Source organism: Tupaia chinensis, unplaced genomic scaffold (genome assembly GCF_000334495.1).
Source record: "Tupaia chinensis unplaced genomic scaffold, TupChi_1.0 Scaffold000627_1, whole genome shotgun sequence".
In the NCBI taxonomy this organism is placed as follows: Eukaryota; Metazoa; Chordata; class Mammalia; order Scandentia; family Tupaiidae; genus Tupaia; species Tupaia belangeri.
In genome coordinates this window covers 1,278,824-1,304,642 of record NW_006160147.1, presented here as the reverse complement: position 1 = coordinate 1,304,642, position 25,819 = coordinate 1,278,824, and the positions used below count along the sequence as shown (strand labels likewise).

Genomic DNA, 25,819 nt, shown 5'->3' with positions numbered 1-25,819 from the left:
TCTCTGCATCTAGAATGGCATTAGTTGGGCACTGTCCTCTGAAAAACTAAGGATGTTTCTGGTCCCTCAAATCTTCTGTGTTGTGTGGTGCACACCCTATTTGAGGGGACTTCTCTAAGTTCACAGAAAAATAGAATTAAAGTACGAGTTTATTTTGGCCTAAAAAAATTTGCAATTGGGGGAACCAGCAGTTAGCGTAATGGCTATGTCGCTGGACTCCCACATAGTCGACCGCAGTTCGTGTCCCGGACCCGGTGGCTTAAAACGCACGCTGGGCGCGTGTGCGTGCGTGCCCAAGATCCCGAGAGGAGAATGGAGGAGAAGGGATTGCGGCGTGACCATCCCCCCTGGGGGGTGATTTCTCGCTTTCTGTATCTATGTCTCTCTCTGTCTGTCTGGCGAGCGCATGCGCCCTACAGTGAAAATCTCTCAAAAAAAAAAAAATTTGCTATTGGGGCCAGCAGGTGGTGGGGAGGTTAAGGTGGCTGGATCCCATAGGGCTGACTTTGTTGTTTTGAATCCTGCCCAGACATGGGCTTGAAATCATGCCGAGGGCATTTGTGCATGCCTAAAATCCCAAAAGGAGAAGGGAGAAGGAGGGATCACGGTGTGGCTACCGCGCCCTTCTGGGGGTGATTTCCATCTCTGTCTCTAGTGAGTGCCCAGGCATTATAGCAAAAAAACTAAAAAGGAAAAGTATTTTTTTGGATCCATGCGGTTTTTTTTCATAGAACCCATTTTCTGCAGACTTTCTGAAGACCTCTATGTAACTCCCAGACATGCACGCAGGATGCACATGCAAGAAAAAGCCAGAGCAGGGGGTTCACAATTCTGCTGTTTCTAGCAAAAATTAACAGGAGCCAAAAGCTAAAGTAGCCCACTGCCTGTCACATCCTAGACACTCAGTAAATAATCTGCGGAAGGGAGGGATGGTGAGATTGAAAAAGGAGGGATTTGGTGTGGTGAGCGCAGGGCTCTCACAAGGCAGCCAGTGGTCTGAACTCGAGACCTGGAGGCTTGAAAATCACACCAGGCATGTGTGTATGTGTGTGAACCCAAAATCCCAGGAGGAGAAAGAAGGATAGATAGGGGAGCTGTGCCGTCATCCCTCCTAGGGGGTGATTTTTCACTTTCTCTGTCTCTGCCCACATGCCCTATGGCAAAAATCTTTTTTAAAAGGGTATTGGGGCCAGCAGGTGGCGTAGTGGTTAAGGGCGCTGAACTCCTACATGGTCGACCACGATTCAAGTCCTGGATCTGGAAGCTTGCTTTCTCACTTTTCCTCTCTCTCCCTCTCACTCTGTCCCTCTCTGGTCAAAACTCAAATAAAAAAGTAAATAAATAAAAATAGGTAGATATAATAATTCTTCTTTTAAAAAGTGTTTCCGAGCTACATAAACGGCAAGGTGTGTGATACGAATTCAGCATTCATTCCCAGGATTCGATCTAATTCTCTGAAATACCTTCGCCATCCCGTGCTCTTGCCTGGGACTTGCGAGGTAGAGTCCGGGATCTGAGCAGACCCAGGCGAGCCTGGGAACAGAGGGAGTATCCGAGGGAAACCGCGCAGGGAGGCGGGGCCCGATGGGGGCGGGCCATGCGCTGGGGGCGTGCCCCGACGATGGGGCGGGGCCAAAGAGAGCGGGCCTGTGATTGGGACTCGGGAGGAACGCCTGGGATTGGAGCGGGCGCGGTAGACCCTGCGGGGACGTGACGCCGCTGCGGAGGTGACGCGGCGCGGGAGCGCGCCCCTTCCGGCGCGGGGAGGGCGCTGAAGATCCAGGGCCGCTCGGCCGCAGGACGCATGCTGCGCCGCGGTAGCGCCCGGGCCTGCAGCCCCCAGCAGAGCCCGCCTGCCTGGCGGTAAGTATGCCCAGAGCTGACCGGTGGGCTGGCACTCGGCCTTAGCGCGGGGGACCCCCGGAGCAGCAGCCCGAGCCGGAGGAGGGGACAGCCGTGGGTTTAGCCCGCCAGACGTCCCGAGGGTCCCGGGCCCCCGCCCTGGGCGGGCTGGCCGGCGGCTTCTCGGCGGTCGGGGTTGTAAACATTTCCGGCCCCTCCCACTGCGCTCCGCCTCCCTGTCGGCCTCCAGGGCAGTGGAGGTACGGGTGGGCTGCTTGTCCCTCGATTGTCCTCTGACTCTCAACCGTCTGGTGAGTGCTGCGTCCTCAGCCCTGCGGGGAGGTTGAGACAGCCAGGTTCTAGCTCCGGGTCGGACCCGAACAGCCAGAGCTAAGCCTCGTCCCCAGGCCGCAGCGTGTTTGGAGGGGCAGAGTGCGGGCCAGGGTCTCAGAACCCGCCTCTCCCTGCGAGGAACACCCACCGAAGGTGTGTGTGGGAAGCCCTGAGGTTTCTCCATACCCAGTGTTTGGCAGGTCAGACCGAGATAGTGCCCCAGCTTGGGAGAGAATGAGGAGGTTGGTGGGCTGATTTTAAGGTAATCCTAGAAGCTGAAGCGTGAACATATCTACACTACGAAATTTGATTTCCTCAGAAATCTAGAATTGATAAAGATTTTTTTGAGCGTTTTGATCTTCAAGCCCTCGATATTTAGGAAACTAAAGTAGATAAGTGCTTGGCCTCCGTTTCTGGTGCTTCATGGGAAAATGGGAAACTGACAAGGCGAATTTCAGTTCACACAGTTTTAGAGATCAGGAGCAGTGGGAGGCCATGGCACGGCACTGGATTAACCGGGAGTATTTACAGCAAGTGTTTAGGAGAGGGCTAGAAAACAGCGGTGAATTTACAGGCTGCCGTTGTAAATCAGATGAAGTTAGTGATTGGTTCTTTCTGAAATGAAGTGAGTGGGGTCTGCTTTTCTCTTTGGTAGTCGTTGAGTACGCTGTGATGCTGCAGCTGCTGTTGCTGAGATCTGTACCCTGCCAGGAATTAGACAGGAAGGCACTGAACGGATTGCAATGTCGGTTCCCAGCTTACAGCCACTGTACTTCCTTATTGCGGAAGTAACTTCTATGGACCCATATGTGGTTGGTACTTGGGAAATCAATCTTAAAAACTGATGTTACATGGGAAAATCCATCTTGGGGTAGACCTCCACAAATCTATACCTTACTGCAGAGTCCCTTCTGAAGGCATTCTATTCTCAGTGGCCAAGATGTTACATAATTTCACAAGGAATTAAAAAATAAATGAATAAGCCACCACTTTGCCCACCACTTTGCCTGTAAGTAAGAAAGCATTGCAGGTGGTGTGGTGGCTAAAAGCGCTGCACTCCCACATGGGGGGCTGCGGTTCCAGTCCTGGACCTGGCGGCTTGCTTTCTCACTTTCTCTGACTTGCTCTCATCAAATTAAAAAGTAATAATAATGATAAATAAAATAAAATAATCCTTAAAAAAAGAGAGAGAATCTTAGAAAAGTAGCAGGAAGCAGCAATAATCCACTAGGCTCCCCACTGCTAAGGGGCGAAGAAGCATACTGCTTTAAGTAGGCTTTTAGGCTATCTTCAGTTTCTTTCATCTGGCCTCATTGTATCTTTCATAAATCTCCCTTTTATGGAAAAGTGGATTATTCACTGCCCTGGAGGCCGTGTTCTTTCATGCCTTCATTCAGACCCATGCCCCTGAAATGCTCTGCTCTTATCTCTGCCTATCGAGCTGCTTCTCTTTCTCTCTCTCTCTCTCTTTCCCCTACCCCCCCATTTTTTGGTAAGAGGGTACATGTGCTCCCTAGAGAGAAGGAAAGGGAGAAAGCACCCCTTGATGGGGCTATGGTCACACCAAGGTCCCTTCCCCTTCATCTTTCCATCCCATTGGGATTTTGGGAACCCTTATATATGTTCCCTATGTGTTTAACAAGCCACTGGGACAAGATCTCAAACTGCGTGGTTGACCATGTGGGAGCCAGGTCCCTTAACCACCAGGTCACAAGGTTGGCCCCAAAATCCTTTCTCAAAATCTTTGGGGCCGGCAGGACCAGCAGTTAGCGTAATGGCTATGTCACTGGACTCCCATGTAGTCAACCGCAGTTGGAGTCCCGGACCCAGTGGCTTAAACTCATGCCGGGCGCGTGTGCATGTGTGCCCAAGATCCCGAGGGGAGAAGGGATTGTGGCATGGCCATCCTCCCCAGGGGGTGATTTCTTGCTTTCTGTCTCTGTCTCTCTGTGTTTCTGGCAAACGCACACACCCTATAGCAAAAACCTCTCCAAAAAAAGAAAGAAAGAAAAAATATCTTCAGGGCTGGCAGGTAATGTAACGTGGTGGTTAAGGGCACTGGACTCCCACACGGTCTAGCTCTTTTCGAGTCCCGAACATGGCGGCCTGCTTTCTCACTTTCTCTCTCTCGCTCTCTCACTCTGTTCCTCTCTGGTCAAATTAAAAATAACTAAATAAATTGGGACCAGCAGTTAGCATAATGGCTATGTCACTGGACACCCAATGTAGTCGACTGCGGTTCGAGTCCCAGACCCGGTTGGCTTAAAACTCACTCCAGGCATGTGTGCATGAGTGCCCAAGATCCCGAGAGGAGAATGGAGAAGAAGGGATTGTGGTGTGGCCATCTCCCCTGGGGGGATGATTTTTCGCTTTCTGTCTCTCTATCTCTGTCTGGTGAGCGTAACCGCCCTATAGCAAAAACCTCTCCAAAAAATAAATAAATAAATAAAGTTAAGTGAAATAAATCTTTTTTAAAGATCTTCTACAAAAAACTTTTCTTACCACCTCAGCTAAAATGGAGCTTTTCTTTTAAATTCTAGCACTTAATGGCATTTAGCCTTGCAAATGATGTTACTGGAAGACAAAGGTTACATCCCCCCCTTTAAATAGAGGCCACCAACCATTTCAAGCCTCTTACAACTCTCTGTGACTTACCTCTACCCACAGCACTACGCGTATTGCTAATAATCAGTGTTTTCATATTAATAAAGGATTGAATTTGCTCTTCTTTCTAGGCTAGTAAATTTATTCTCTATTTCCTTAAAGAGTTTCCTTTGACTCCGGTAATAGAAAGCCATGCTGAAACTCTTTAACGCTTTTGTTCTGTTAAGCTGTCCCCTCTACTTGTGACCACACTGATGAATTAAGCAACCGTCTTTATATCTGCAAAGTTTGTTAATTAAGGTGGTGGTTTGTTTGTGTGCTGATATTCATCAGAGTTGTTAGATTCTTCTTGTTCCTTTGTCTCTACTGTCGCCCACCTGACTTTGTTCCTTTTACCATACTCAAAGTTTATTTCCTTTTCCTGCTCAGAAATGTTGGGCGTGTGATTAATGTTTATAAAATTGGTAGCTACCTTTGATTGAAAAGATCCTTGAAATTGCCCTCTAGCCAAACCAGTTCCAAGTGACTGGCTTTAAGGCACGCACAGTTTGCTTTGATTTCACTGGGGCATTAGAGATCCGCAGTGTAAAGTGAGTGTGTGTTGTGACTATGTATCTGTTGTGTGCTGAGAGGGCCACCATGGAAACCCTTCAGATGCCTGTGTACTATTTCCTCTTTTTATTATTTTGGCCAAGGCATCAGGAAAGTTGACGTGTTTTTGAAATCATAAAGACCACCCTTTGGGATATCCTTAACTGGGGGGAAAGCTACCAGGGAACTTAGTGTGGTTTTTCCACTTTAGACGGAATCAGTGTTAAGTTGGCGTCAAGGAGACCTGAGCCCTCTTTACTGCAGTTTGATCGTTTCAGACATGGGCCTTTGCTATGAAACCGCCCTCCCTGACAGAGAGCAGAGAAGAATAGCTGTGTTCCTTATCTGCACTGCTAGACTAGACTTGCTTTAGAACAATGAGAATCAAGCCAGGCATAGGTGGAGTCTACATTGCCAATTGAGAGTCCAGGCACCCGGCATTAAAAACTCCTAGGAGCAGGACCAGCAGATGGCCTAATAGATACATTGTTGGACTCCCACACAGTCAACTGTGGTTTGAGTCCCAGGCCCAACAACTTAAAACAGCCAGGCGTATGTGCAGTATGTGCATGCGTGCCCAGAGAATGAAAGAGAAGGGATTGCCGTGTGGCCATCCCCCCCCTGGGGAGTGATTTCTTGCTTTCTGTATCTCTGTCTCTCCAGTGAGCACACATACCTTATTGCAAAAAAATCTCTCTCTTAAAAATTTTTAAAAAAACTCTTAGGAGTAGTTTGGTTAGCCTTTGACAGCAGGGAAGGAGTGAGCTATAGTTTAGAAAATGCAGGATTTGGAAGTATGAGTATGATAGAGTACTCAAAAATGTCTCTAAAAACTGTAAGGTAAATAACTGTCCGGCTAACTAGCTAGTGATTATGTCAGTCTTTTCCCCAAGTTTGGCACTGGATTATCTTATTTGCAGGCACACAAACACTGCCCTGCCTCCACAGCTTTACTCTAATAGCCTAGGTTTATCCAGTTGGAAAGCTTAGTGGTAAAGGTTTATTAGCTTGAGTTGAAGAAATCCCATCAAAAATGCATGCAGTGGAGTTTGGCTCAATTATAGTTTGCTATGCTGGGTGTGGCAAATTTGAGGGCAAAGTGTTTCCTCTAAACTACATAAGGACATAGAAAGCTGGCAGGAAGTTATTTTGGCTCTCCCAAGTCTCTCAAAATCAGTTTTAACACCTTAGGAGCTTGTGCTGATTTTATTTTATTTTATTTTTTTAGCTTTGCTGTAGGGTGCATGTGCTCGCCAGAGGTGGGAGAAGAGGGGTCATTTCACATCCACCAGGCGGATGTAAATTGCCCTGTTGCAATCCCTTCTCCTCCAGTCTTCTCTTGGAATTCTGGGCATGCACACACATGTGTCCAGTGTGGGTTTTTTTTTTTTTTTTTTTTTACTTATTAACTCCAGAACATTTTAATTCAAAAGAGCATTAATAAATAAAAAGCCCAGAGTTTCCAAATGTCCATCGAAAAGGGAATGAATAATCAGTCCTCATCAGAACTGGGGAGAAAATTAAAGGAAAAATGGTTGATAAGAAGGCTGATAACCATTCTCTTTCATAAGGATAAAATGATGCTTCCTCAAATAACAACTCAATGTTACTTAATGATATGAATAGACAGGAAGAAAATAACTGTCTTCATTTGCCTTATGTACAGTATTAGGTAATTAAATCCAGCTTGCTGTTTAGGAATGGCTTGCTAAAACATTGAAAAAATGAAAGACTTCATCCTTGTCGTAGACTGCCACTTCAGTGGAACACTCGGTGCACATGACTGGGTGATAGACTTCTTCCACTTCTGTCTCTGCCTGCTCTGCAGCATCTTCATGGTTAGTCCTCATCTTCTTATGGCCCCACCTTTTCTTCCTGTTCTCTGAGGTTTTGTATCTCAGGACCTCCTCTTTGTTGACAGAACAATTCATCACAAACATTGCTCTATATTGAGTTTTATAGGATTCATGCCTAAGACGAAAATAAAACAGGGAATTTAGACTTATGTTCTATTGTAATAGTTAACACTGAGATCAGCAGATGGCCACAGAGTTGACCACAGTTTGAGTCCCAGTCCTGGTGTCTTAAAACTCAAGCCAAGTCCAAGTACATGCATGCCCCAAATTCCTGAGAGGAGACTGGAGAAGGGATTGCAGTGTCGGATTGCTTTACTTGGTGAACGCATGCACTCTATAGCAAAAATCTCTCTTAAAAAAAAAAAAAGTTAACATCTGGGACCAACAGTTGGCATAATGGCTATGTCGCTGGACTCCCAAATAGTCGACTGCAGTTCAAGTCTCGGACCTAGTGGCTTAAACTCACACTGGGCATGTGTGCGTGCGTGCCCAAGGTCCTAAGAGGAGAATGCAGGAGAAGGGATTGCGGCATGGTCATCACCCCCAGGGAATGATTTCTTGCTTTCTCTCTGTCTGTTAGTGCGCTTTTTTTTTTTCCCCAGAGAGATTTTTGCTATAGGGCACTTGCGCTTGCAGGAGAGACAGAGGGCGAAAAATCACCCCAGGGGGATAGCCATGCCACCATCCCTTCTCCAGTCTCTTCTCTCGGGATTTTAGGCATGTACGCACCCATGCCCCATGTAAATTTTAAGCCTCCTGGTCTGGGACTCAAACCATGGTCAACTACATGTGAGTCCAGTGATGTAACCATTACACCATTTGCTGGTCCCATACCTGGCGTGATTTTCAAGCTGCCCAGTCCAAGACTCACACCACACAGTCAACCATGTGAGATCCAGCCACCTTAACCTCCATGCCACTGGCTTGACCTGCCCCATTCTTCCTTTCATTTTGAAATACAGGTTCAGACCAAAATTAGGGCTATGTCGTGTTATATCCCAGAACCTGAGGGTTTTGTTTCATTTCTGCCCTGGTGGCTCCACTCTGAGTGATAGCAGTGTTCTAAGTTCAGTGTGCTTCTCTTTCCACACTTCTCAAAGAAGCCCTGAGCTATTTCTATTTTTTGCCCATAGTATAAATTATTTCTTCATAAAGCTGTATATTCGGTAGCACTTTGTTTTGAGGAAATACGTTTCGAGGCCCGCCTGTTGAGAAAGATTTCCTAATGTTTCTTCTCACGTGGGTTGCCCATGTCTGAGGGTTTCAGGGGCCTCCAATTTCCTGTTCTCCTTGAACTCAGTTGTTGGCTGTAACTGTGTGATGGCATCTGTCTTGTCAAAGTCTTGCATGTTTACAGGAAAAGGAGCTGTCGTGTTGACACCACAGTCAGGTCTGTACAGTGAGTTCTTGTCACTGTCTCTGTCGGACTAGAGTTGCCCATTGCTTTCAGTTGTGCTTGTGGGTGGAGACTAGCATGCCGCATGAGTGTTCTGAGTCTTGAGGTTGCCCCGATGTGTGAGTCAGGCATTCTCCAAAGAAAATCAGTGGAATATGTGGATCAGTAGTTGTAGGTATAAGGGGATTCATTAGAGGAGTTCACCCATGCAGTTCTGGACCAGAATCCCAGGATACATTGTCTGCAAGCTGGAGAATGAAGGAGGCTGGTAGGATGGTGCAGTTCAAGGCCTCAGGATGAGAACACTGGTGGAAGTCCTGGAGTTCTCATGTCCAAGGGCAGACAAAGAAAGATGCCCCAACTTCAGGAGAGAGACAAACAGTTCACCTTTGCTCTGCCTTTGTGTTCTATCACAGTTCTCAACCAATTGGATGGTGCCATCCACCGTGGGTGAGGACAGATCTTCCTTAGTACATTCATCCAAATACCATCCTGTTCTGGAAACACCCTCACAGATATACCCCGAAGTATTGCTCTGTCAGCTCTTTAGGTATCGCGTAATCCAGCTGACACCTAAAATTAACCGTCAGGTCCCACTGTGTTTATCCAATTTTAATCCCTGAGAGGGACTTGTGATTACTCTTGGATAAAAAAGAACAAGTCCAGGATATATATGTAGTGACGAGCCATGTATGATATAGTGTCTCCCTCAGGAAAACGCCATGTTTATAGCCCAGTATAAAAGATCTGGCCCCATAAATGTAAGTTTCCTCTCCTGTACTGCAGCTCATTCCTCTCGCATTGTCCTGAGGTTAATGGACTTGGGTCACCCGGGCAAGAAAACACTCATATTCTGGCTACTGCTGTTGCTGAGTAATAATGTCCTTTGTCTCTGGGGAGAAGAAAACAACTAATAATTTACAGCGGTAGAAACCTTTGCGAACGTTCCCCCTCTCTTTTCACTATCGTTTGCATCCCTGAGGCCTGATCAAAGACGACTTTAAAGTCCAACCCAGGAAAACCTAGTGTTTCTGAGACTTTTCCTAGAAAACCAAATTCTGGATTTCCTAATTAGTTTCTGAAAAACTAATTCGAGTGGGGCTGAGATTATGGGCTGTGGTAGCTGGGAGCAGCTCTTGCAGAGCCAGTTACTGAGTATGCGTGTGGCACAGGGTGAACCTGCTTCTCTGTCTTCACTTCCTGCTTCCAGGTAAGTTGGTGGCTTGCTTTGAGGCAAGATTGGGATGAAAGCCTGTTACCTAAGTGTTGAACCCAGGCTGTAATCCTGGGATAGAATTTAGTAGACCTTGCAGAGAAATTAGCTACTGGGCATTCTTTCCACAACCAAGTGCCTTTTATATGCAAGGCGCATTCGTCAGCGCATTCGTAGATGAAGCCCAGCAGAGTTCAGCTGGCATTTCATTCATTTCTAAGCCTGGATGATAATTGTCGTAATTGCAGCCAGGTGTTGGGTTATATTTTTGTTCCTCTATCTCAGAGCTAGGTCTTTTGGGGGCACGAGGCGCTTTGGGAATGGTAGGCATGACTCTTCTCACTAAATGGGCTCCATTCTTGTGGGAGGGAGTTGAGGGTGGGCAGCTGTTTCTCTGTGATGACAGTTTAGTCAGTTTCTTTGAAGGCGAGCAACTAGGTATTATGTTTTCATCCTTACCTACGAAATTAGTGTGGTTCTGGGTGAAGGGTGATATTAAAGAGGGAGGACAAGGTATAGATTTCATTTCAGTGATTAGCCTTTAGAATTGGAGATAGGGTGTGGGTTGGTTAGCTGTGTTTGTGCAATACTGAATTATAGGCACGAAGCTGTAGGAGGAATAAATCGTCAACACCCTTCATGTTTGTGTTTGCTTTTAGTGTCTACCATCACAGGGAGATCTCTGCCCCCTGGGGCTGAGAGACCCCAGCCTCTCCTCAAGCTGAAGCTGCAGGGTTTTGAGGTACCAGCCAGATGTCTTCCCACAAGGGATCTGTGGTGGCACAGGGCAATGGGGCTCCTGCCAGTAACAGGGAAACGGACACGGTGGAACTGGCTGAACTGGGACCCCTGCTAGAAGAGAAGGGCAAGCGGGTCATCGCCAGCCCGACCAAAGTAAGTCACCCTCTCTGGGGCCATTCCCTGCCCAGCCTCTCCTCAGGCCTCTATCAACCTCTGTTTTTTAAGCAGTCACCCTCCTTCCAGAAGAAGGAACAGCAGCACAGTAGGCTGTCTCTAAGTGTCTTTTTGTCTGTTTTTCCCACTGTACTAGGATGTCTCTGTTCATATCCTTATCACCTGGGTTTTAAGTGTCTTTTTGTCTGTTTTTCCCACTGTAAACTTTTGGGAGTTCACACATCTGTGCAACCCCAGTGCTTAGTACAGGCCTGAGCTCCAGCAGTTGGCGTAATGGCTATGTTGCTGGACTCCCATGTAGTCAACCACCTTTTGAGTCCTGGACCCGATGGCTTAAACTCACACCGGGGGCGTGTGCGTGCGTGCCCAAGATCCTAAGAGGAGAAAGGAGAAGGGATTGCAGTGCAGCCATCCCTCCTGGGGGGTGATTTCTCACTTTCTGTCTCTCTGTCTCTCTCTGTCTGCTGGCGAGCCCTATAGCAAAAACCTCTCCAAAAAAAAAAAAAAAGAGAGAGAGAGAGAGTTCTTGGGAAGTACCTCACAACACTGAGGCCAGAACTTCGTTTGTATAGTTATCTTCAGCAGTGAGGGTGGTTGGGCATGTGGTCTTCTCACTGGGCCCAGGTAAAATGCAGTAATATTGCTGCCCTGGGTAAAACCAAGGACTTGGTCATTTAGGAAGAGAGCACGATATTGTGCCAGGCCACCCAGAATCTGAGGCAGCATGTTTTTACCTGGCAGTGTCAACAGGAGAGAATAGCCTTGAGGAGTTGAACCGCTGACTCTCCATCCCAGGCTCCTGGCCTTAGTGGGAAGAGAAAGGGCTCCCTCCTTCAGATGCTAGGGCTGCCTCGGGCAGACTCCTGGGAGCTGCTGTGGATACAAAGTTTCAGTCCTAATGGCATCCCCAGAGTCAGCAAACAGCTATGAACAGAATGATTGTTAAGAAAATCTCTTGAGACTGTTGTTTGCTTCCTTGTTTTGCGAATCTAGGCCTGGAAGACAGAACTGTTTGGAAAATGGGGAAAGTTGAAAACTACTATCCAAGAGAAAAGGATGGGTCATTCAGTCTTACAGAACACCTCGGCCGGGGTGCTGATCATGTGCCCCTCCAGTGTTGGCCTCAAAGTCTGTCTCCTGTGTGAATGGAATTTTCACTCCATCAATTTACAAAGTGTTACTAAATCTCAGACTATAATGTAGAAAAGTCATGGTGTCTGCTTTTGGAGAAGAGGCCCTATGTGGGAGAGCTGGGCAGAAAGCGCTGCGTTCAGGCTTCCCTGGATTTCTCTGACCTGGAAGAGTACCATTTATGAGCTGATTCCCCAGAGTTTTGTTCCTACAGGCTGAAGAAGAGCAAACATGCCCTGTGCCCCAGGAAGAAGAGGAGGAGGTGCGGGTTCTGACGCTTCCCCTGCAAGCCCACCATGCCATGGAGAAGATGGAGGAGTTTGTGTATAAGGTGCAGCCTGAGGGCTTCTGTTGTGGAAGGGGGAGGGCAACAGGCTTGTCTGAGGTTGCCCACTGGCAGGCTTGCATTGGGATGAAGAGTTTTTACTCCTCTGGGTTGATTTGGATTTTTGGCTAAGGTGAAAGAAACCCAGAGAAGACTCTAAGTGCGTGCCGCCTGCCGTGTTAGCCATTGCTTAAAGTGTACTCTGAAACAGGGATTCTTAATTCTTGTGACTGTTATCAAAAACTTAAATGTGATCTGGTAATACAGGTTCCTTTATTAGCACATCAAAGATACATTGACAGTCTATTAATGTATTTTATTAATGTATTTTATTAAATACATTATTTTATTAAATTTATTAATGTATTTTATTAAAATTTTAATTCCTAAATAGCAATGAGTAGAAACAGTATTTGAGATATCTGCAAAAACCAATGTATGAAACTACCTGTGATTTCTGTTGGTGACAAGCCACAACTTTTACTAATGCTACTGTAGTGTGTTGTCACCTCTGTAATGGAGGGAAATGCTAAATTTCATTATCTAAGTTTCTACCCACTCCCTGGATTCTGTCTATTAAATTCTAGGTTAAGGTCCCTGTTCCCAAAACACATAATTCCATCCTAGTAAGAGTTCACAGTCTGGGGGAAAGGGTGGAGCAGGGGCGAACAGAATTGGGGGAAGGATGGAGCAGGGCACACGCTGTCCTGGAGTGGGGCCAGCAGGTGGTGTGGTGGTTGAGTGCATTGGACTCCCACATGACCAACTGTGGTTCAAGTCCTGGACCTGGTGGCTTGCTTTCTCACTTTCCCTCTCTCTCTTTCTATCACTGTGTCTCTCTGGTCAAAGTAAAATAATAGTAATAATGATGAATAAAATTAAATAAGAAATAAAATAATTCTTTAAAAAAAAAAGAATCTCCTGGAGTAGAGGGGAAAAGGAGGGATCTGTGTGTTTATAAAAACCATACTTCTATTTTTTTTTTTTTTGGAGAGGTTTTTGCTATAGGGCGTGTGTGCTCGCCAGAGAGAGACAGAGACAGAAAGTGAGAAATCACCCCCCCCCCCAGGGGGGATGGCCACGCTTCAGTCCCTTCCCCTCCATTCTCCTCTTGGGATCTTGGGCACGCATGCACATGCGCCCGGCATGAGTTTTAAGCCACCAGGTCCGGGATGCAAACCGCAGTCAACTACATGGGAGTCCAGCGACATAGCCATTACGTTAACTGCTGGTCCCTCTAATTTGTTTTTATTGACTATATGAATTTCATAATTTTTTTCAATGCTCAAGGAGGCTGTGCCATAGTCTTAAAGTTGAAAAATACTCATTTAAAGCATATTCAGATAAATTAACATGAAACTCTTTAAAAGTGGTCAAAATATGGATCAGTTCTCTGCAGGTCCCATTCGTGTTGAGTCTTAGATCTCCTGGTCCAGGATGGTCTCTGACATTACCCAAAGCCTCACTGACGTCTTCCTAGCCTGGTGTCCTCACTGCTAGCCTCTGAGGAAGCTGGTATTCTCTAGGGCCTGCCTCAAGAGTGCATGTATATTCTAGGTCTGGGAGGGACGCTGGAGGGTCATCCCATACGATGTGCTCCCTGACTGGCTGAAGGACAATGACTACCTGCTGCATGGCCATAGGCCTCCCATGCCCTCCTTTCGAGCTTGCTTCAAGAGCATCTTCCGCATCCATACGGAAACTGGCAACATCTGGACCCATCTGCTGGGTGAGTTATTTCGATGCGAAAAATAACAACTTTTTATGTTTTTAACTTCCAGGGGATTATACATAGCCTTTGTCCATTGGAAGGACAAAGAACCAAGTTGCACAGGTTAATAACTAGTTGTGCCTTTAACTACCCATGACCTTGGTTGACCTTTAAGACTAAGCATGGAAGGCCGAGACAGAAACAGAATTGGAACTAGATCTCTTGTGATCCCTGACAGAACTGTTCCAGACTGAGGTAGTTCCTACTAGTGCATGAATTCTCCTTAGAAAAAAATGCCACTATGTAAAAGAGATGGGAAAAAAAGGATCTTTTGACAGGGTTTGTATACCTACTGCCATTTTCTCCTAAAATTTTTGACTGCAGTTCCCATAGCTAAATCCCATAGTTCACTGAAAAAACAAAAACCATGGAAGCGCACACGCTCCCTTTTTTCTCACAGGTGTTTTTTCTCCTTCCTCCTACAGGTTTCGTGCTGTTTCTCTTTTTGGGAATTTTGACCATGCTCAGACCAAATATGTACTTCATGGCCCCCCTCCAGGAGAAGGTGGTGTTTGGGATGTTCTTCCTGGGAGCGGTGCTCTGCCTCAGTTTCTCCTGGCTTTTCCACACCGTCTATTGTCATTCAGAGAAAGTCTCTCGGACTTTTTCCAAGTGAGTAGAAAGAAGGGCGGGAACAAAAGGCTGTGTGACCCCAGGGCTGATTGGGTGCTCTTGGAACGCCTCCAGATTTCTTGGTACACCAGAGGAAAGGCCTTGGTTCTGTGAGCCTAGTAGGGAGTTGAAGCTTTTCTCTCTTAGACGCTTCATGAAAGAAATACTACATCCTCCTCAGCAGATAAAAACGAGCTGTGGCATGTAGTTCTGCCCAAGCAGTGCTATCTTTGGGGAAACTGGGTGATAGTGGGTTGCTTGCCAAGGCCTTGTACTCCGTGCTGGCTTACCTTCCTCCTGGGCCCTGCCAGTGCAGGCCCTGATAGGTAGAGCTCCTTCCTGCTAGTGCCCCTACGCAGCAGCCAGAGAGAGCTTATCTCTGCTGCCCACGCACGGCTGCCAGCCCCAGATGCCGACACCAAGAGCTCCCCTTAGTCTGCCGCTCTCAGCCTGGGGTTCTGTTTACCTGTGGGCTTGTTTGTTACTTTTGGTGGTGATGGTGATGGGTTATTTTGTTTCTCCCAGTAATACTAGTGACGAATATATGGGCTCTTGGGAAAAGCCAACTAAAAAGAGAAAAGTATATTCTCAATTGAAGGATTTTGTTTTTAGAACTCATTCTATCAGAACGGGGGAAAAGTCAGGGCCAGCAGGTGGCGCCGTGGTCAAGGTGCTGGTCTCCCATATGGCCAGCCGCTGTTTGAGTCCTGGACTTGGTGGCTTCAATCACACTGGGTGCATGTACATACATGCCCGAAATCCCTGGAAGAGAAGGAATTACAGTGTGGACATCCTCCTTGGGGCATCATTTCTCACTCTCCCCCCCATGGTCTCCCTCTGTCTCTACAGTGAGTGCACCTGCCCCATGGCAGAAAACTTACATCATCATAATAATAATAAGGGATAGGGGAATGTCAAGAGTCCTTGCTGAATGTGATGCTGGGAACCAGCTACATTGTGATGCTAACTTTTTTTTAAATGGAGGTTTTTGCCTTAGGGCACTTACGCTCATGAGTGCAGCAGGGGAGAAACAGACAGTAAAAGTGGAAAGTAAGAAATTACCCCCCAGGGGGATGGCTGGGCCATAGTCCCTTCTCCATTCTCCTACTGGAATCTTGGACACGCATGCACATGCACCCAGCGTGAATTTTAAGTCACTGAGTCCAGGACTCGAACCTCTGTCGGCTATGTGGGAGTCCTGCCATGTAACCGCTATGCCATTTGCTGGCCCCTGTGGCTACTTCTAAATTCAAATGTCTGATAGAGGGATATAGCTGGTTACAATGAAAGGATAAAGAGAGTTCTGTGAGCAGGAATTCTTATAGACTTCTCTAGTAGAAATGGAAGTTCTTGACTTTTGTTGTTGGTTTTTTGTTTTGTTTTGTTTTGTTTTTTAAACTAAAGGGCACACGTGCTCTCCAGAGAGAGAAAGGATGGTCATGCTGCAGTCCCTTCTTTATGTCTCCCTTCTTCCTGGACTTTGGGCATACGCGTACACGTGCCTGTCATGTTTCTCAAGCAGCCAGGTCTGGGACTCGAACTAGGCAGTTTGCCATGTGGGATCCAGCCATCTTAACCACCAGGCCACAGACGGGCTGACCTTACGAAGTTTTAATTCAGGACACAGGACGATCGTACAGGAAGTACGAGAGAGTAGGGATAGTCAGACCTGGGAGCAGGTAGAGGACAGAGAGAACTAGCTAGTGAGCCCTCAGCAGTCTTCACTTCTCCCACTTGATTTGTTTCATTTTGTGGTTCTTTTTAGATTGGACTATTCAGGGATTGCTCTGCTGATTATGGGGAGCTTTGTCCCCTGGCTCTATTACTCCTTCTACTGCTCCCCACAGCCACGGCTCATCTACCTCTCCATCGTCTGTGTCCTGGGCATCTCTGCCATCATCGTGGCACAGTGGGACCGGTTTGCCACTCCTAAGCATCGACAGACAAGAGCTGGTGAGTAGGAAGACAGTGTGAACCTGCCCCAGATGCCCATCACTGAAACTTACCCAGTCTTCTGCCCATTCTGGATGCAGAAGTAATGCCTGCCGATGTCCAACTTGTGCTAAATCACCTAAACTTGTACACGTAAACGTTTGGACCCAGAGTAAGATAGCGTTGCCTTGCACTAGTAGCTGTCCGCTTGCCTGACCCCCTTACGTCTGCTCTGTTCAGGAGTGTTCCTGGGACTCGGCCTGAGCGGGGTTGTGCCCACCATGCACTTTACTATCGCCGAGGGCTTTGTCAAGGCCACCACAGTGGGCCAGATGGGCTGGTTCTTCCTCATGGCCGTGATGTACATCACCGGAGCTGGCCTTTATGCTGCTCGGATTCCTGAGCGCTTCTTTCCTGGGAAGTTTGATATATGGGTAAGGAATGGCTCTCCCAGCAGGCTTGACCAAAATGAGCTGCCCCAAGGTAAAGGTCTGAGTAAAAAGTGGTGGAGACTTGGGTCCTATGGTGTTTGGGAGTACATCTGTGTACATTAGAAGAAACAGTCAGTATTAACAGTTTGTTGGATCTGATAAAGACTGTATTTTAAAATTTTTCTGTATCCAATATATCACTTCTATGATGATTAAAAAACACACACACAACTATTTTCCTTTTTTTTTTTTTGTACATTTTCTGCCATAGGGTGCCTGTGTTTGCCACAGAGGAGACAGAGAGAGGGAAAGTGAGAAATCCTCTCTGGGGGGATGGCCACATCACACACATCACAGTCTCTTCTCTTCTAGTCTCGTCCAGGATTTTGGACATTCGCACACATGCACCTGGTGGATTTTTCAAGTCACCGAGTCCAGGACTTGAACCGTAGTCAGCCACATGAGAATTCAGCTGCTTTAACCACCACGCAACCTGCTGGCCCCAAAAAAACATTTTTTAAAGGACAAATAGAAAAAAAAAAAAAATTTCTCCTACTTATTTCTAAACTTTCTCACCCTCCCCAGTATTATGGGGGAGAGGGGTGGTATTTTAGATAGGATCTTGCTGTGTTTTGATCCTCCTGCTTCGGCTTCCTGAGCATCTGGGAGTACAGGCATGAGCCACTGTGCCCAGCTTTTAGGGGTAGGCCAGAGATCAAACTCAGTCTGCCCCTGTGGCGTCAGCCTACCAAGCAGCAGTACCCAGCACATACTACTGCGGGATCTGTGAGGTCTCTGAGAACTTAAGACTGTTCCCCTACTTCGAGTTCCTCCTTGCTGTTACCCTAAAGACTTACTTCTCTCTCTTTTTTTTCTCCCTGCACTTCCAGTCTCATCAGATTTTCCATGTCCTGGTGGTGGCAGCAGCCTTCGTTCACTTCTACGGGGTCTCCAACCTTCAGGAGTTCCGTTATGGCCTGGAAGGGGGCTGTACCGATGACTCCCTTCTCTGAGCCTTCCTGCGAGGGTGGAGGAGGAACTTCCCAAGTGCTTTTAAAAATAACTTCTTTGCTGAAGCGAGAGGAAGAGTCTGAGTTGTCTGTTTCTAGAAGAAACCTCGTAGAGAATTCAGTACCAACCAAGCTTCAGCCCACTTTCAGACCCACTGGACAATAAACTTTCCACATCTGCTCCCCTGGCTGAGGAAGGTGGGGACGGTCTCACTTGGCCAGCCCCCTCCACGGCGATCCCCCCTCCTCGACACGGCGGGCATCAGCCCTCACAGAGACTGTACTTTGAAGCTCATGTTGAGATTTTACCCCCTTTTCCAACCATTTTGGAAAAAATGATGGACTGGGACTCCAGAAATTCTGTCTTTTTCTGGAAGAAAACGTCCCTCCCTTACCCCCATCCTTACTTTGTAATCTGGCTTATAACAGGCCATCCAGTTTTATAGCACACTTTTCCAAAACAGTGGTAACCTGGTCCCTTCTTTCTAGGGCCTGGACCTGCTTCCACAGCAGGAAGAGTAAAGCCACCGACTTTTACATAGCCCAGCTAATCATGGAAGTACGTCCAGGCTTCAGATAACTTGAGTTTTAATTTTTTTTTTTCTTGGCAGAGTAATGTAAGATTAAAATGGGGAAAGATATTTAATATTTAATACTAAGCTTTAAAAAGAAACCTGCTATCATTGCTATGTATCTTGATGCAAAGACTATGATGATAATAAAAAAAAAGTACAGAAGACACTTGGCATTAAAGATTCAACATGTGTGACCCCAGCTGTTGGCAAACAGCTCCAAGAATTAAGACCTGTAGTAATTTTATATTCTCAGCAGGCACCAATTTGAACCCTAGGCATCGATAGGCTAGCCAGTATGGGTCAGTGAATGAATCTAAGTGATTCCTAGCATCTGCTCCTCAGGATAGCTTTGTTTCTCTCCTTGTACTGATACCTGACTAGGAAAAAGTTGTGTCCTGTGGTAGTGATTAATACTTGGAAGATTCTCGAAGGCATTGGGATGTATCCCACAGTTTAGTTCTGTGAAAACCACCTTGTCCAGGGTTGTATCTCATTGGGAGGTCGTTCCGTGCCTTTCTGTGCCCGTGGGAATTGTACTCCACATGGCATTTCTATTGGCTGGACTGCGTAAACTGGCAGTAATCGCTTCTCAGCTACTGTGGGCAGTTCAAGGGGAATCTTCTTGGGTTATAAATTCAAGAGTCAAGTTGTACAACTGAGAGAACAAATCCTTTTATTTGTTTATTTTTAGAGAGTTTTTTTGCTATAGGGTATGCGAGCTTGCCAGAGAGAGAGACAGACAGTGAGAAATCAGCCCCAGTGAAGATGGCCACACCACAATCCCTTATCCAGTCTCTCAGGATCTTGGGCACACACACACACACAGGCCTGGCATGAGTTTTGAGCCACTGGGTCCAGGACTCAGACTCCGGTCAACTACATGGGAGTCTGGCAATGTAACCATTATGCTATCTGCTGGTCCTGAGAACATACCCGTTTAAAGAATGATCCAAGGCCAGCTTGGTGTTAGAGCACTGACATGCTGCTCAGGGAGTGCTAGATCCCAACAGATCATAAGTTCAGTTCCCAGGCCAACCTTAAACTCTGGGCCTGTGTACCCATGATCCTAGCTGTCTGGGAGCGCTGGGGGAGATGTAGCATGAGACCCTATTGAGGGTGCTTATCTTTCTCTCTCATGAAAGAAAACATTGAAAAATTTTTAAATGACCCAGCTCGACCAATAAACAGGAAAAAGTACTTCAGCTTCAAGTGATAATCAGGGAAATGTAAATTACCACCAAAATTATGATAAACCATTTCACTCCAGCCAGACTGACGAACTGAAGGCCAAGTGTTGTGCGGATGGACGGCAGACCAGGTGCTGCTGGTGCAGGTGTCCACTGGCAGGACTGTGTCATGTCAGCACACGTACGTGTTAGAACATTTAACCATTTCGTCACACCCCTTTATAATGTGAGGTGCATCTCATAGTTATTCTGATTACTTCATTTTTTTAAAATGCTGGTTCTGGAGCCAGCAGGTGGCAAGGTGGTTAAGGGCGCTGGACTCCCACATGGCCAACTTTGGTTCAAGTCGACCTGGTTGCTTGCTTTCTCACCCCGCTCTGTCTCTGGGCAAATTAAAACAAAAAGTAAATGAATAAAGTTAAATAATTCTTTTAAAAATATACTGGTCTGACCCACTAGAGTATGTTCATAACTCATGATGGGTCACAACTCACACTTTGAAAAGCATCGGTCTGTGGCCAGCATGGTGGTGTGGTGGTTAAGGCACTGGACTTCCTCATGGCCAGTCATGGTTTTAGTCCTGGACATGGCGGGTTGCTTTCTCACTTTCCCCCTCTCTGTCTCTCTTGGAGCACACATATGCCCTACAGCAAATTTAAAGATGATAAAATTTTTTTTTTTTTTTTTTTGCTATAGGGTGTGTGGTCTCGAAATCACCCCCCAGTGGTATGGCCACACCACAATCCCTTCTCCTCCATTCTCCTCTCGAGATCTTGGGCATGTACACACGCACGCCTGGCGTGAGTTTAAGCCACTGGATCTAGGACTCTAACCATGGTCGACTACATGGGAATCCAGCAATATAGCCATTATGCCAGCTGCTGGTCCCTTAATCTTTTTTTTTCTTTTTAAAGAATTATTTAATTGTATTCATTCATTTTATTTTTTAATTTGACCAGAAAGACACAGAGGGAGAGAGAGAGAGGGAAAGTGAGAATGCGAGCAACCAGGTCCAAGACTTGAGCCATGGTTGGCCATGTGGGAGTCCAGCGCCCTTATCCACCACGCCACTTGCCAGCCCCTGGTTCCTAAATCTTTAAGGAAAAAAAAAATTGCTCTTGGAAACTGGTTTATACAGAAAGTCTTGCTGCATCTGTATGTGATAGCAAAATGCTGCAGACAAGCCAGAGGTCCAGCTGGAATGGAAATCTTGATTTATTCATACAGTGACACAATCAGTGAAAATGATTGCATGGTCTCAGCAATAAGGGAGGGGGGCGGCACAACTTAGAGGAAGATTACCCAATATGACTTGCATTTGCGAGAAGTTTTGGAATGTAAACTAAGGGTAGTGCAAGGATACAAGCATGGGGAAGACTTAAAACGGGACTGTTCATTCAGAATAATGGCTACTTCTGAAAGGGTGAGAACAATATTTTTTTTAAGAATTATTTTATTTAATTTTATTTAGTCATTCATTTTATTTTAATTTGACCAGAGAGAGCGAGAAAGTAAGAAAGCAAGCTGCTAGATCCAGGGCTTGAACTGTGGTCAGCCATGTGGGAGTATCCAGCATCTTAACCACCATGCCACCTGCTGGTCCCAGAACAATATTTAAAAGTAAGGTCTGGGGCAGCGGGTGGCATGGAGGTTAAGGCAGCTGGATCCCACATGTCCGACTGCATGGTTCGGGTTCAAGTCCCAAACCTGGCAGCTTGAAAAACATGGGGTGTGTGTGCATGCATGCCCCAAATCCTGAGACAAGAAGGGACTATGGTGTGGCCATCCACCCTGAGGGAATGATTGCTCACTCTCTCTGGCATGCACCCTATAGCAAACTATTGAAAAAAGAAAGTAGTATCTTTTTCTTTTTTTTTTTTTTAAGAGATTTTTGCTACAGGGCACGTGCGCGCACCAGAGAGAGAGAGAGAGAAGACAGAGCAGAAAAGTGAGAAATCAATTCCCAAGGAGGATGGCCACCTGGCAGTCTCTTCTCCATTTTCCTCTCAGGATCTTGGGCACACACACACGCCTGGTGTGAGTTTAAGCTGCTGGGTCCGGAACTCAAACTGTGGTCAATTACGTGGAAGTCCAGCAACATAATCATTACACCACCTGCTGGTCCTGATAACTCTTCCTTCTAAGTAGGTGTTGAACACCTAAGTATTCCTTGTGCCACCACTCTATTATTGGCTATGTAGTCAATGTTGTATATTTATATAAGTTTAAGAAAAATACTTATTGGAGCCAGCAGGTGACATGGAGGTTAAGGCAGCTGGATCCCACGTGATTGACTACAGTTCCAGTTCCAGACTCAGTGGCTTGAAAATCACCCCAAGCTCATGTGAGTGTGTGCCCAAAATCCTGAAAGGCCAATGGAAAAGGGACTGCGGTATGACCATCTCCCCCAGGGGTTGATTTCTGACATTCCCTGCCTCTCTCTGTCTATTTCCAGTGAGTACATGCACCCTACAGCAAAAATCCTTTTTAAAAAAGAGAAAAATACTTAAGGAACAGTTAAAGGAGTCATAAACGGATGACCCAGAAGCTGCAAACGTCCATAAACGTGTTTTGCGTGGCCTGGTGCAGTGGAAACAGCTCACAAGCAGCCATGTCCTTTGTAGGTGGATGCCCTATGTCCTCTTGTCCAGCCCATCACTATCCCTGCCTAGAGTGCTTCACTCACTGGAGTGTCTGCTGGCACCGGAGGCATCTGAGTTTGCACCACGGGAGGCCCCTGAGGCATCTGAGTTTGCACCATGGGAGACCCCCTGGAGGCATCTGAGTTTGCACCACTGGAACAGGACTGGAAGGAAACCTAGGGATCATGTCTGACCCAACTCCATCAATTTTCTAGACGAGGAAATAAGATCCATAGTGATTAGTGAAACCTTTTCAGTACTAGGCAGGACTAGGGAAAGGATCTGAGAGCGTTTTCTTGAGCACCTATTTGTTACATCTTTAACCCTGCAGAGAAGATATTATTACCCCAAATCCTCATAGAAATTAAGGCATATATTTTTTTAAAAAAGTTCATTTTGGGACCAGCAGATGGCGTAATGGTTACGTCACTGGACTCCCATGTTGTAGACCTGGCGGCTTAAAATTCACACTGGGCACGTGCGTGTGCATGCCCAAAGTCCCTAGAGGAGAATGGGGGTGTGGTTCTTCTGTCCAACAGAGTCACCCGAAACGCGCACGGAGACAGATCTGAGTGGAGAGGGAGAAGCCATACTGGCGATATGCATGCTAAGCTTCTCTCATCCTCATTTATTGGGGCAAAAGAGGAAGGAAAGTTATTTTTAGAGAAAGTTGTATCTTATAGGATTAGAAAGACAAGGGTAATTCCTGGAACAGGGTGGTTTCAGTGTTAAGGAGGGTATGGCCAGCACACCTTGGGATCTGGAGAGCACTTTCACCAGAGCACACCAACCTGGTGACCTTTTGCCATTTTCAAGCAGTTAGGGGGTTCGCCATTCTCCCTAAGCGTGCATTCAGAGTTCATAGATCCAAGGCGTTTCTGCTGTTTTCCTTTTTTTTTTTTTTTTTAAGAACTATTTCACTTCATTTTATTTATTTTAATTTGAAGAGAGAGGGACTGAATGAGAAAATAAGAGAAAGGGAAAGTGAGAAATCAAGTCTAGGACTAGAACCACAGTCAACCATATGGGAGTCCAGCACCCTTAACCACCATGCCATCTGCCAGTCCCTGTGCTGTCTTTCTAACAGAGGAGAAGGGACTGTGGTATGACCATCCCTTCAGGGGGGTGATTTCTTGTTTTTCTGTCTGTCTCTGATGGGTGGCGTAATGCTTATGTTGCTGGACTCCCACGTAGTCAACCACAGTTTGAGTCCCGGACCTGGTGGCCTAAAATTAATGTGCATGCCTGCCCAAAGTCCCAAGAGGAGATTGGAGAAGAACGGACTGTGGCGACTGTGGCATGACCATATCCCCTGAGGGTTGATTTCTCACTTTCTGTCTCTCTCTATCCCGGCCAGCGCATGTGCCTTATAGCAAAAATCTCTCAAAAAAAAAAGAAAAAGTGGGCCCAGCAGATGGTGTGGTGGTTAAGGCGCTGGATGCTCCCACATGGCTGACCATGGTTCAAGTCCTGGACTTGGTGGCTTGCTTTCTCACCTTCTCTCTCTCTCTTGGTCTGTGTGTGTCTCTCTGGTCAAATTAAAAAAAAAAAAAAGAATGAATAAATTAAGTTAAATAAATCATGTTTAAAAAAAAGAAAAAAGTAAAAGAAAATAGATTAACTTACCTCTGAGGGCCATGCATTTTCTTTTCTCTTTAAGCTATTTAATTTTTTTATTATTATTATTTTATTTTCTACAGGGCATATGTGCTCACCAGAGAGAGACAGGGCCAGGGAGTAGAAGGGGGACTGAGAAAGCAAGCCATCAGGTCTGGGACTTGAACCACGGTTGGCCATATGGGAGTTCAGTGCCTTACCACCACCTGCTAGCTCCAACATTCATTCTCAATAAAAACAAAACCGACCTTTGGGATCATTAGTAAACTCATTATTATGAATGTATAAGACTCAAAGCAATTCTTAACTGCCCCGTGTGCTGGTCCTCAGGAAAATATTTGCCAAGATGAAATGAAATGTTCAAGGATTTTATTAGGGAAATGCTTACAGGTAAAGGAAAACAAGAAGGGAGCCTGAGAAGGCTGGTAGAGCCGGAGGCATCTGAGTTTGCACCACGGGAGGCCCCTGAGGCATCTGAGTTTGCACCATGGGAGACCCCCTGGAGGCATCTGAGTTTGCACCACTGGAACAGGACTGGAAGGAAACCTAGGGATCATGTCTGACCCAACTCCATCAATTTTCTAGACGAGGAAATAAGATCCATAGTGATTAGTGAAACCTTTTCAGTACTAGGCAGGACTAGGGAAAGGATCTGAGAGCGTTTTCTTGAGCACCTATTTGTTACATCTTTAACCCTGCAGAGAAGATATTATTACCCCAAATCCTCATAGAAATTAAGGCATATATTTTTTTAAAAAAGTTCATTTTGGGACCAGCAGATGGCGTAATGGTTACGTCACTGGACTCCCATGTTGTAGACCTGGCGGCTTAAAATTCACACTGGGCACGTGCGTGTGCATGCCCAAAGTCCCTAGAGGAGAATGGGGGTGTGGTTCTTCTGTCCAACAGAGTCACCCGAAACGCGCACGGAGACAGATCTGAGTGGAGAGGGAGAAGCCATACTGGCGATATGCATGCTAAGCTTCTCTCATCCTCATTTATTGGGGCAAAAGAGGAAGGAAAGTTATTTTTAGAGAAAGTTGTATCTTATAGGATTAGAAAGACAAGGGTAATTCCTGGAACAGGGTGGTTTCAGTGTTAAGGAGGGTATGGCAAATGACGCCAGAGGCTGGCCAGCACACCTTGGGATCTGGAGAGCACTTTCACCAGAGCACACCAACCTGGTGACCTTTTGCCATTTTCAAGCAGTTAGGGGGTTCGCCATTCTCCCTAAGCGTGCATTCAGAGTTCATAGATCCAAGGCGTTTCTGCTGTTTTCCTTTTTTTTTTTTTTTTTAAGAACTATTTCACTTCATTTTATTTATTTTAATTTGAAGAGAGAGGGACTGAATGAGAAAATAAGAGAAAGGGAAAGTGAGAAATCAAGTCTAGGACTAGAACCACAGTCAACCATATGGGAGTCCAGCACCCTTAACCACCATGCCATCTGCCAGTCCCTGTGCTGTCTTTCTAACAGAGGAGAAGGGACTGTGGTATGACCATCCCTTCAGGGGGGTGATTTCTTGTTTTTCTGTCTGTCTCTGATGGGTGGCGTAATGCTTATGTTGCTGGACTCCCACGTAGTCAACCACAGTTTGAGTCCCGGACCTGGTGGCCTAAAATTAATGTGCATGCCTGCCCAAAGTCCCAAGAGGAGATTGGAGAAGAACGGACTGTGGCGACTGTGGCATGACCATATCCCCTGAGGGTTGATTTCTCACTTTCTGTCTCTCTCTATCCCGGCCAGCGCATGTGCCTTATAGCAAAAATCTCTCAAAAAAAAAAGAAAAAGTGGGCCCAGCAGATGGTGTGGTGGGTAAGGCGCTGGATGGCCCC

General features: G+C 46.4%; 1 protein-coding gene across 2 annotated transcripts; it reads left to right on the top strand.

Annotated features, from left to right (window-relative positions):
• Nucleotides 1-1,783: 1,783 nt before the first annotated feature.
• On the top strand, nt 1,784-18,703 carry ADIPOR1 (adiponectin receptor 1). Of its 2 annotated transcripts, none has more exons than XM_006159161.3 (8): nt 1,784-1,863; nt 10,495-10,729; nt 12,096-12,212; nt 13,764-13,935; nt 14,403-14,589; nt 16,355-16,542; nt 16,762-16,955; nt 17,837-18,703. In XM_006159161.3, the coding sequence occupies exons 2-8, from the start codon at nt 10,589-10,591 to the stop codon at nt 17,963-17,965; spliced, it is 1,128 nt and encodes a 375-aa protein (XP_006159223.1). In that variant the 5' UTR covers nt 1,784-1,863; nt 10,495-10,588; the 3' UTR covers nt 17,966-18,703. The 2 variants fall into 2 exon arrangements, with proteins under 2 accessions (XP_006159223.1, XP_006159224.1); XM_006159162.3 differs by lacking the exon at nt 1,784-1,863 and adding an exon at nt 2,009-2,153.
• Nucleotides 18,704-25,819: the final 7,116 nt, after the last annotated feature.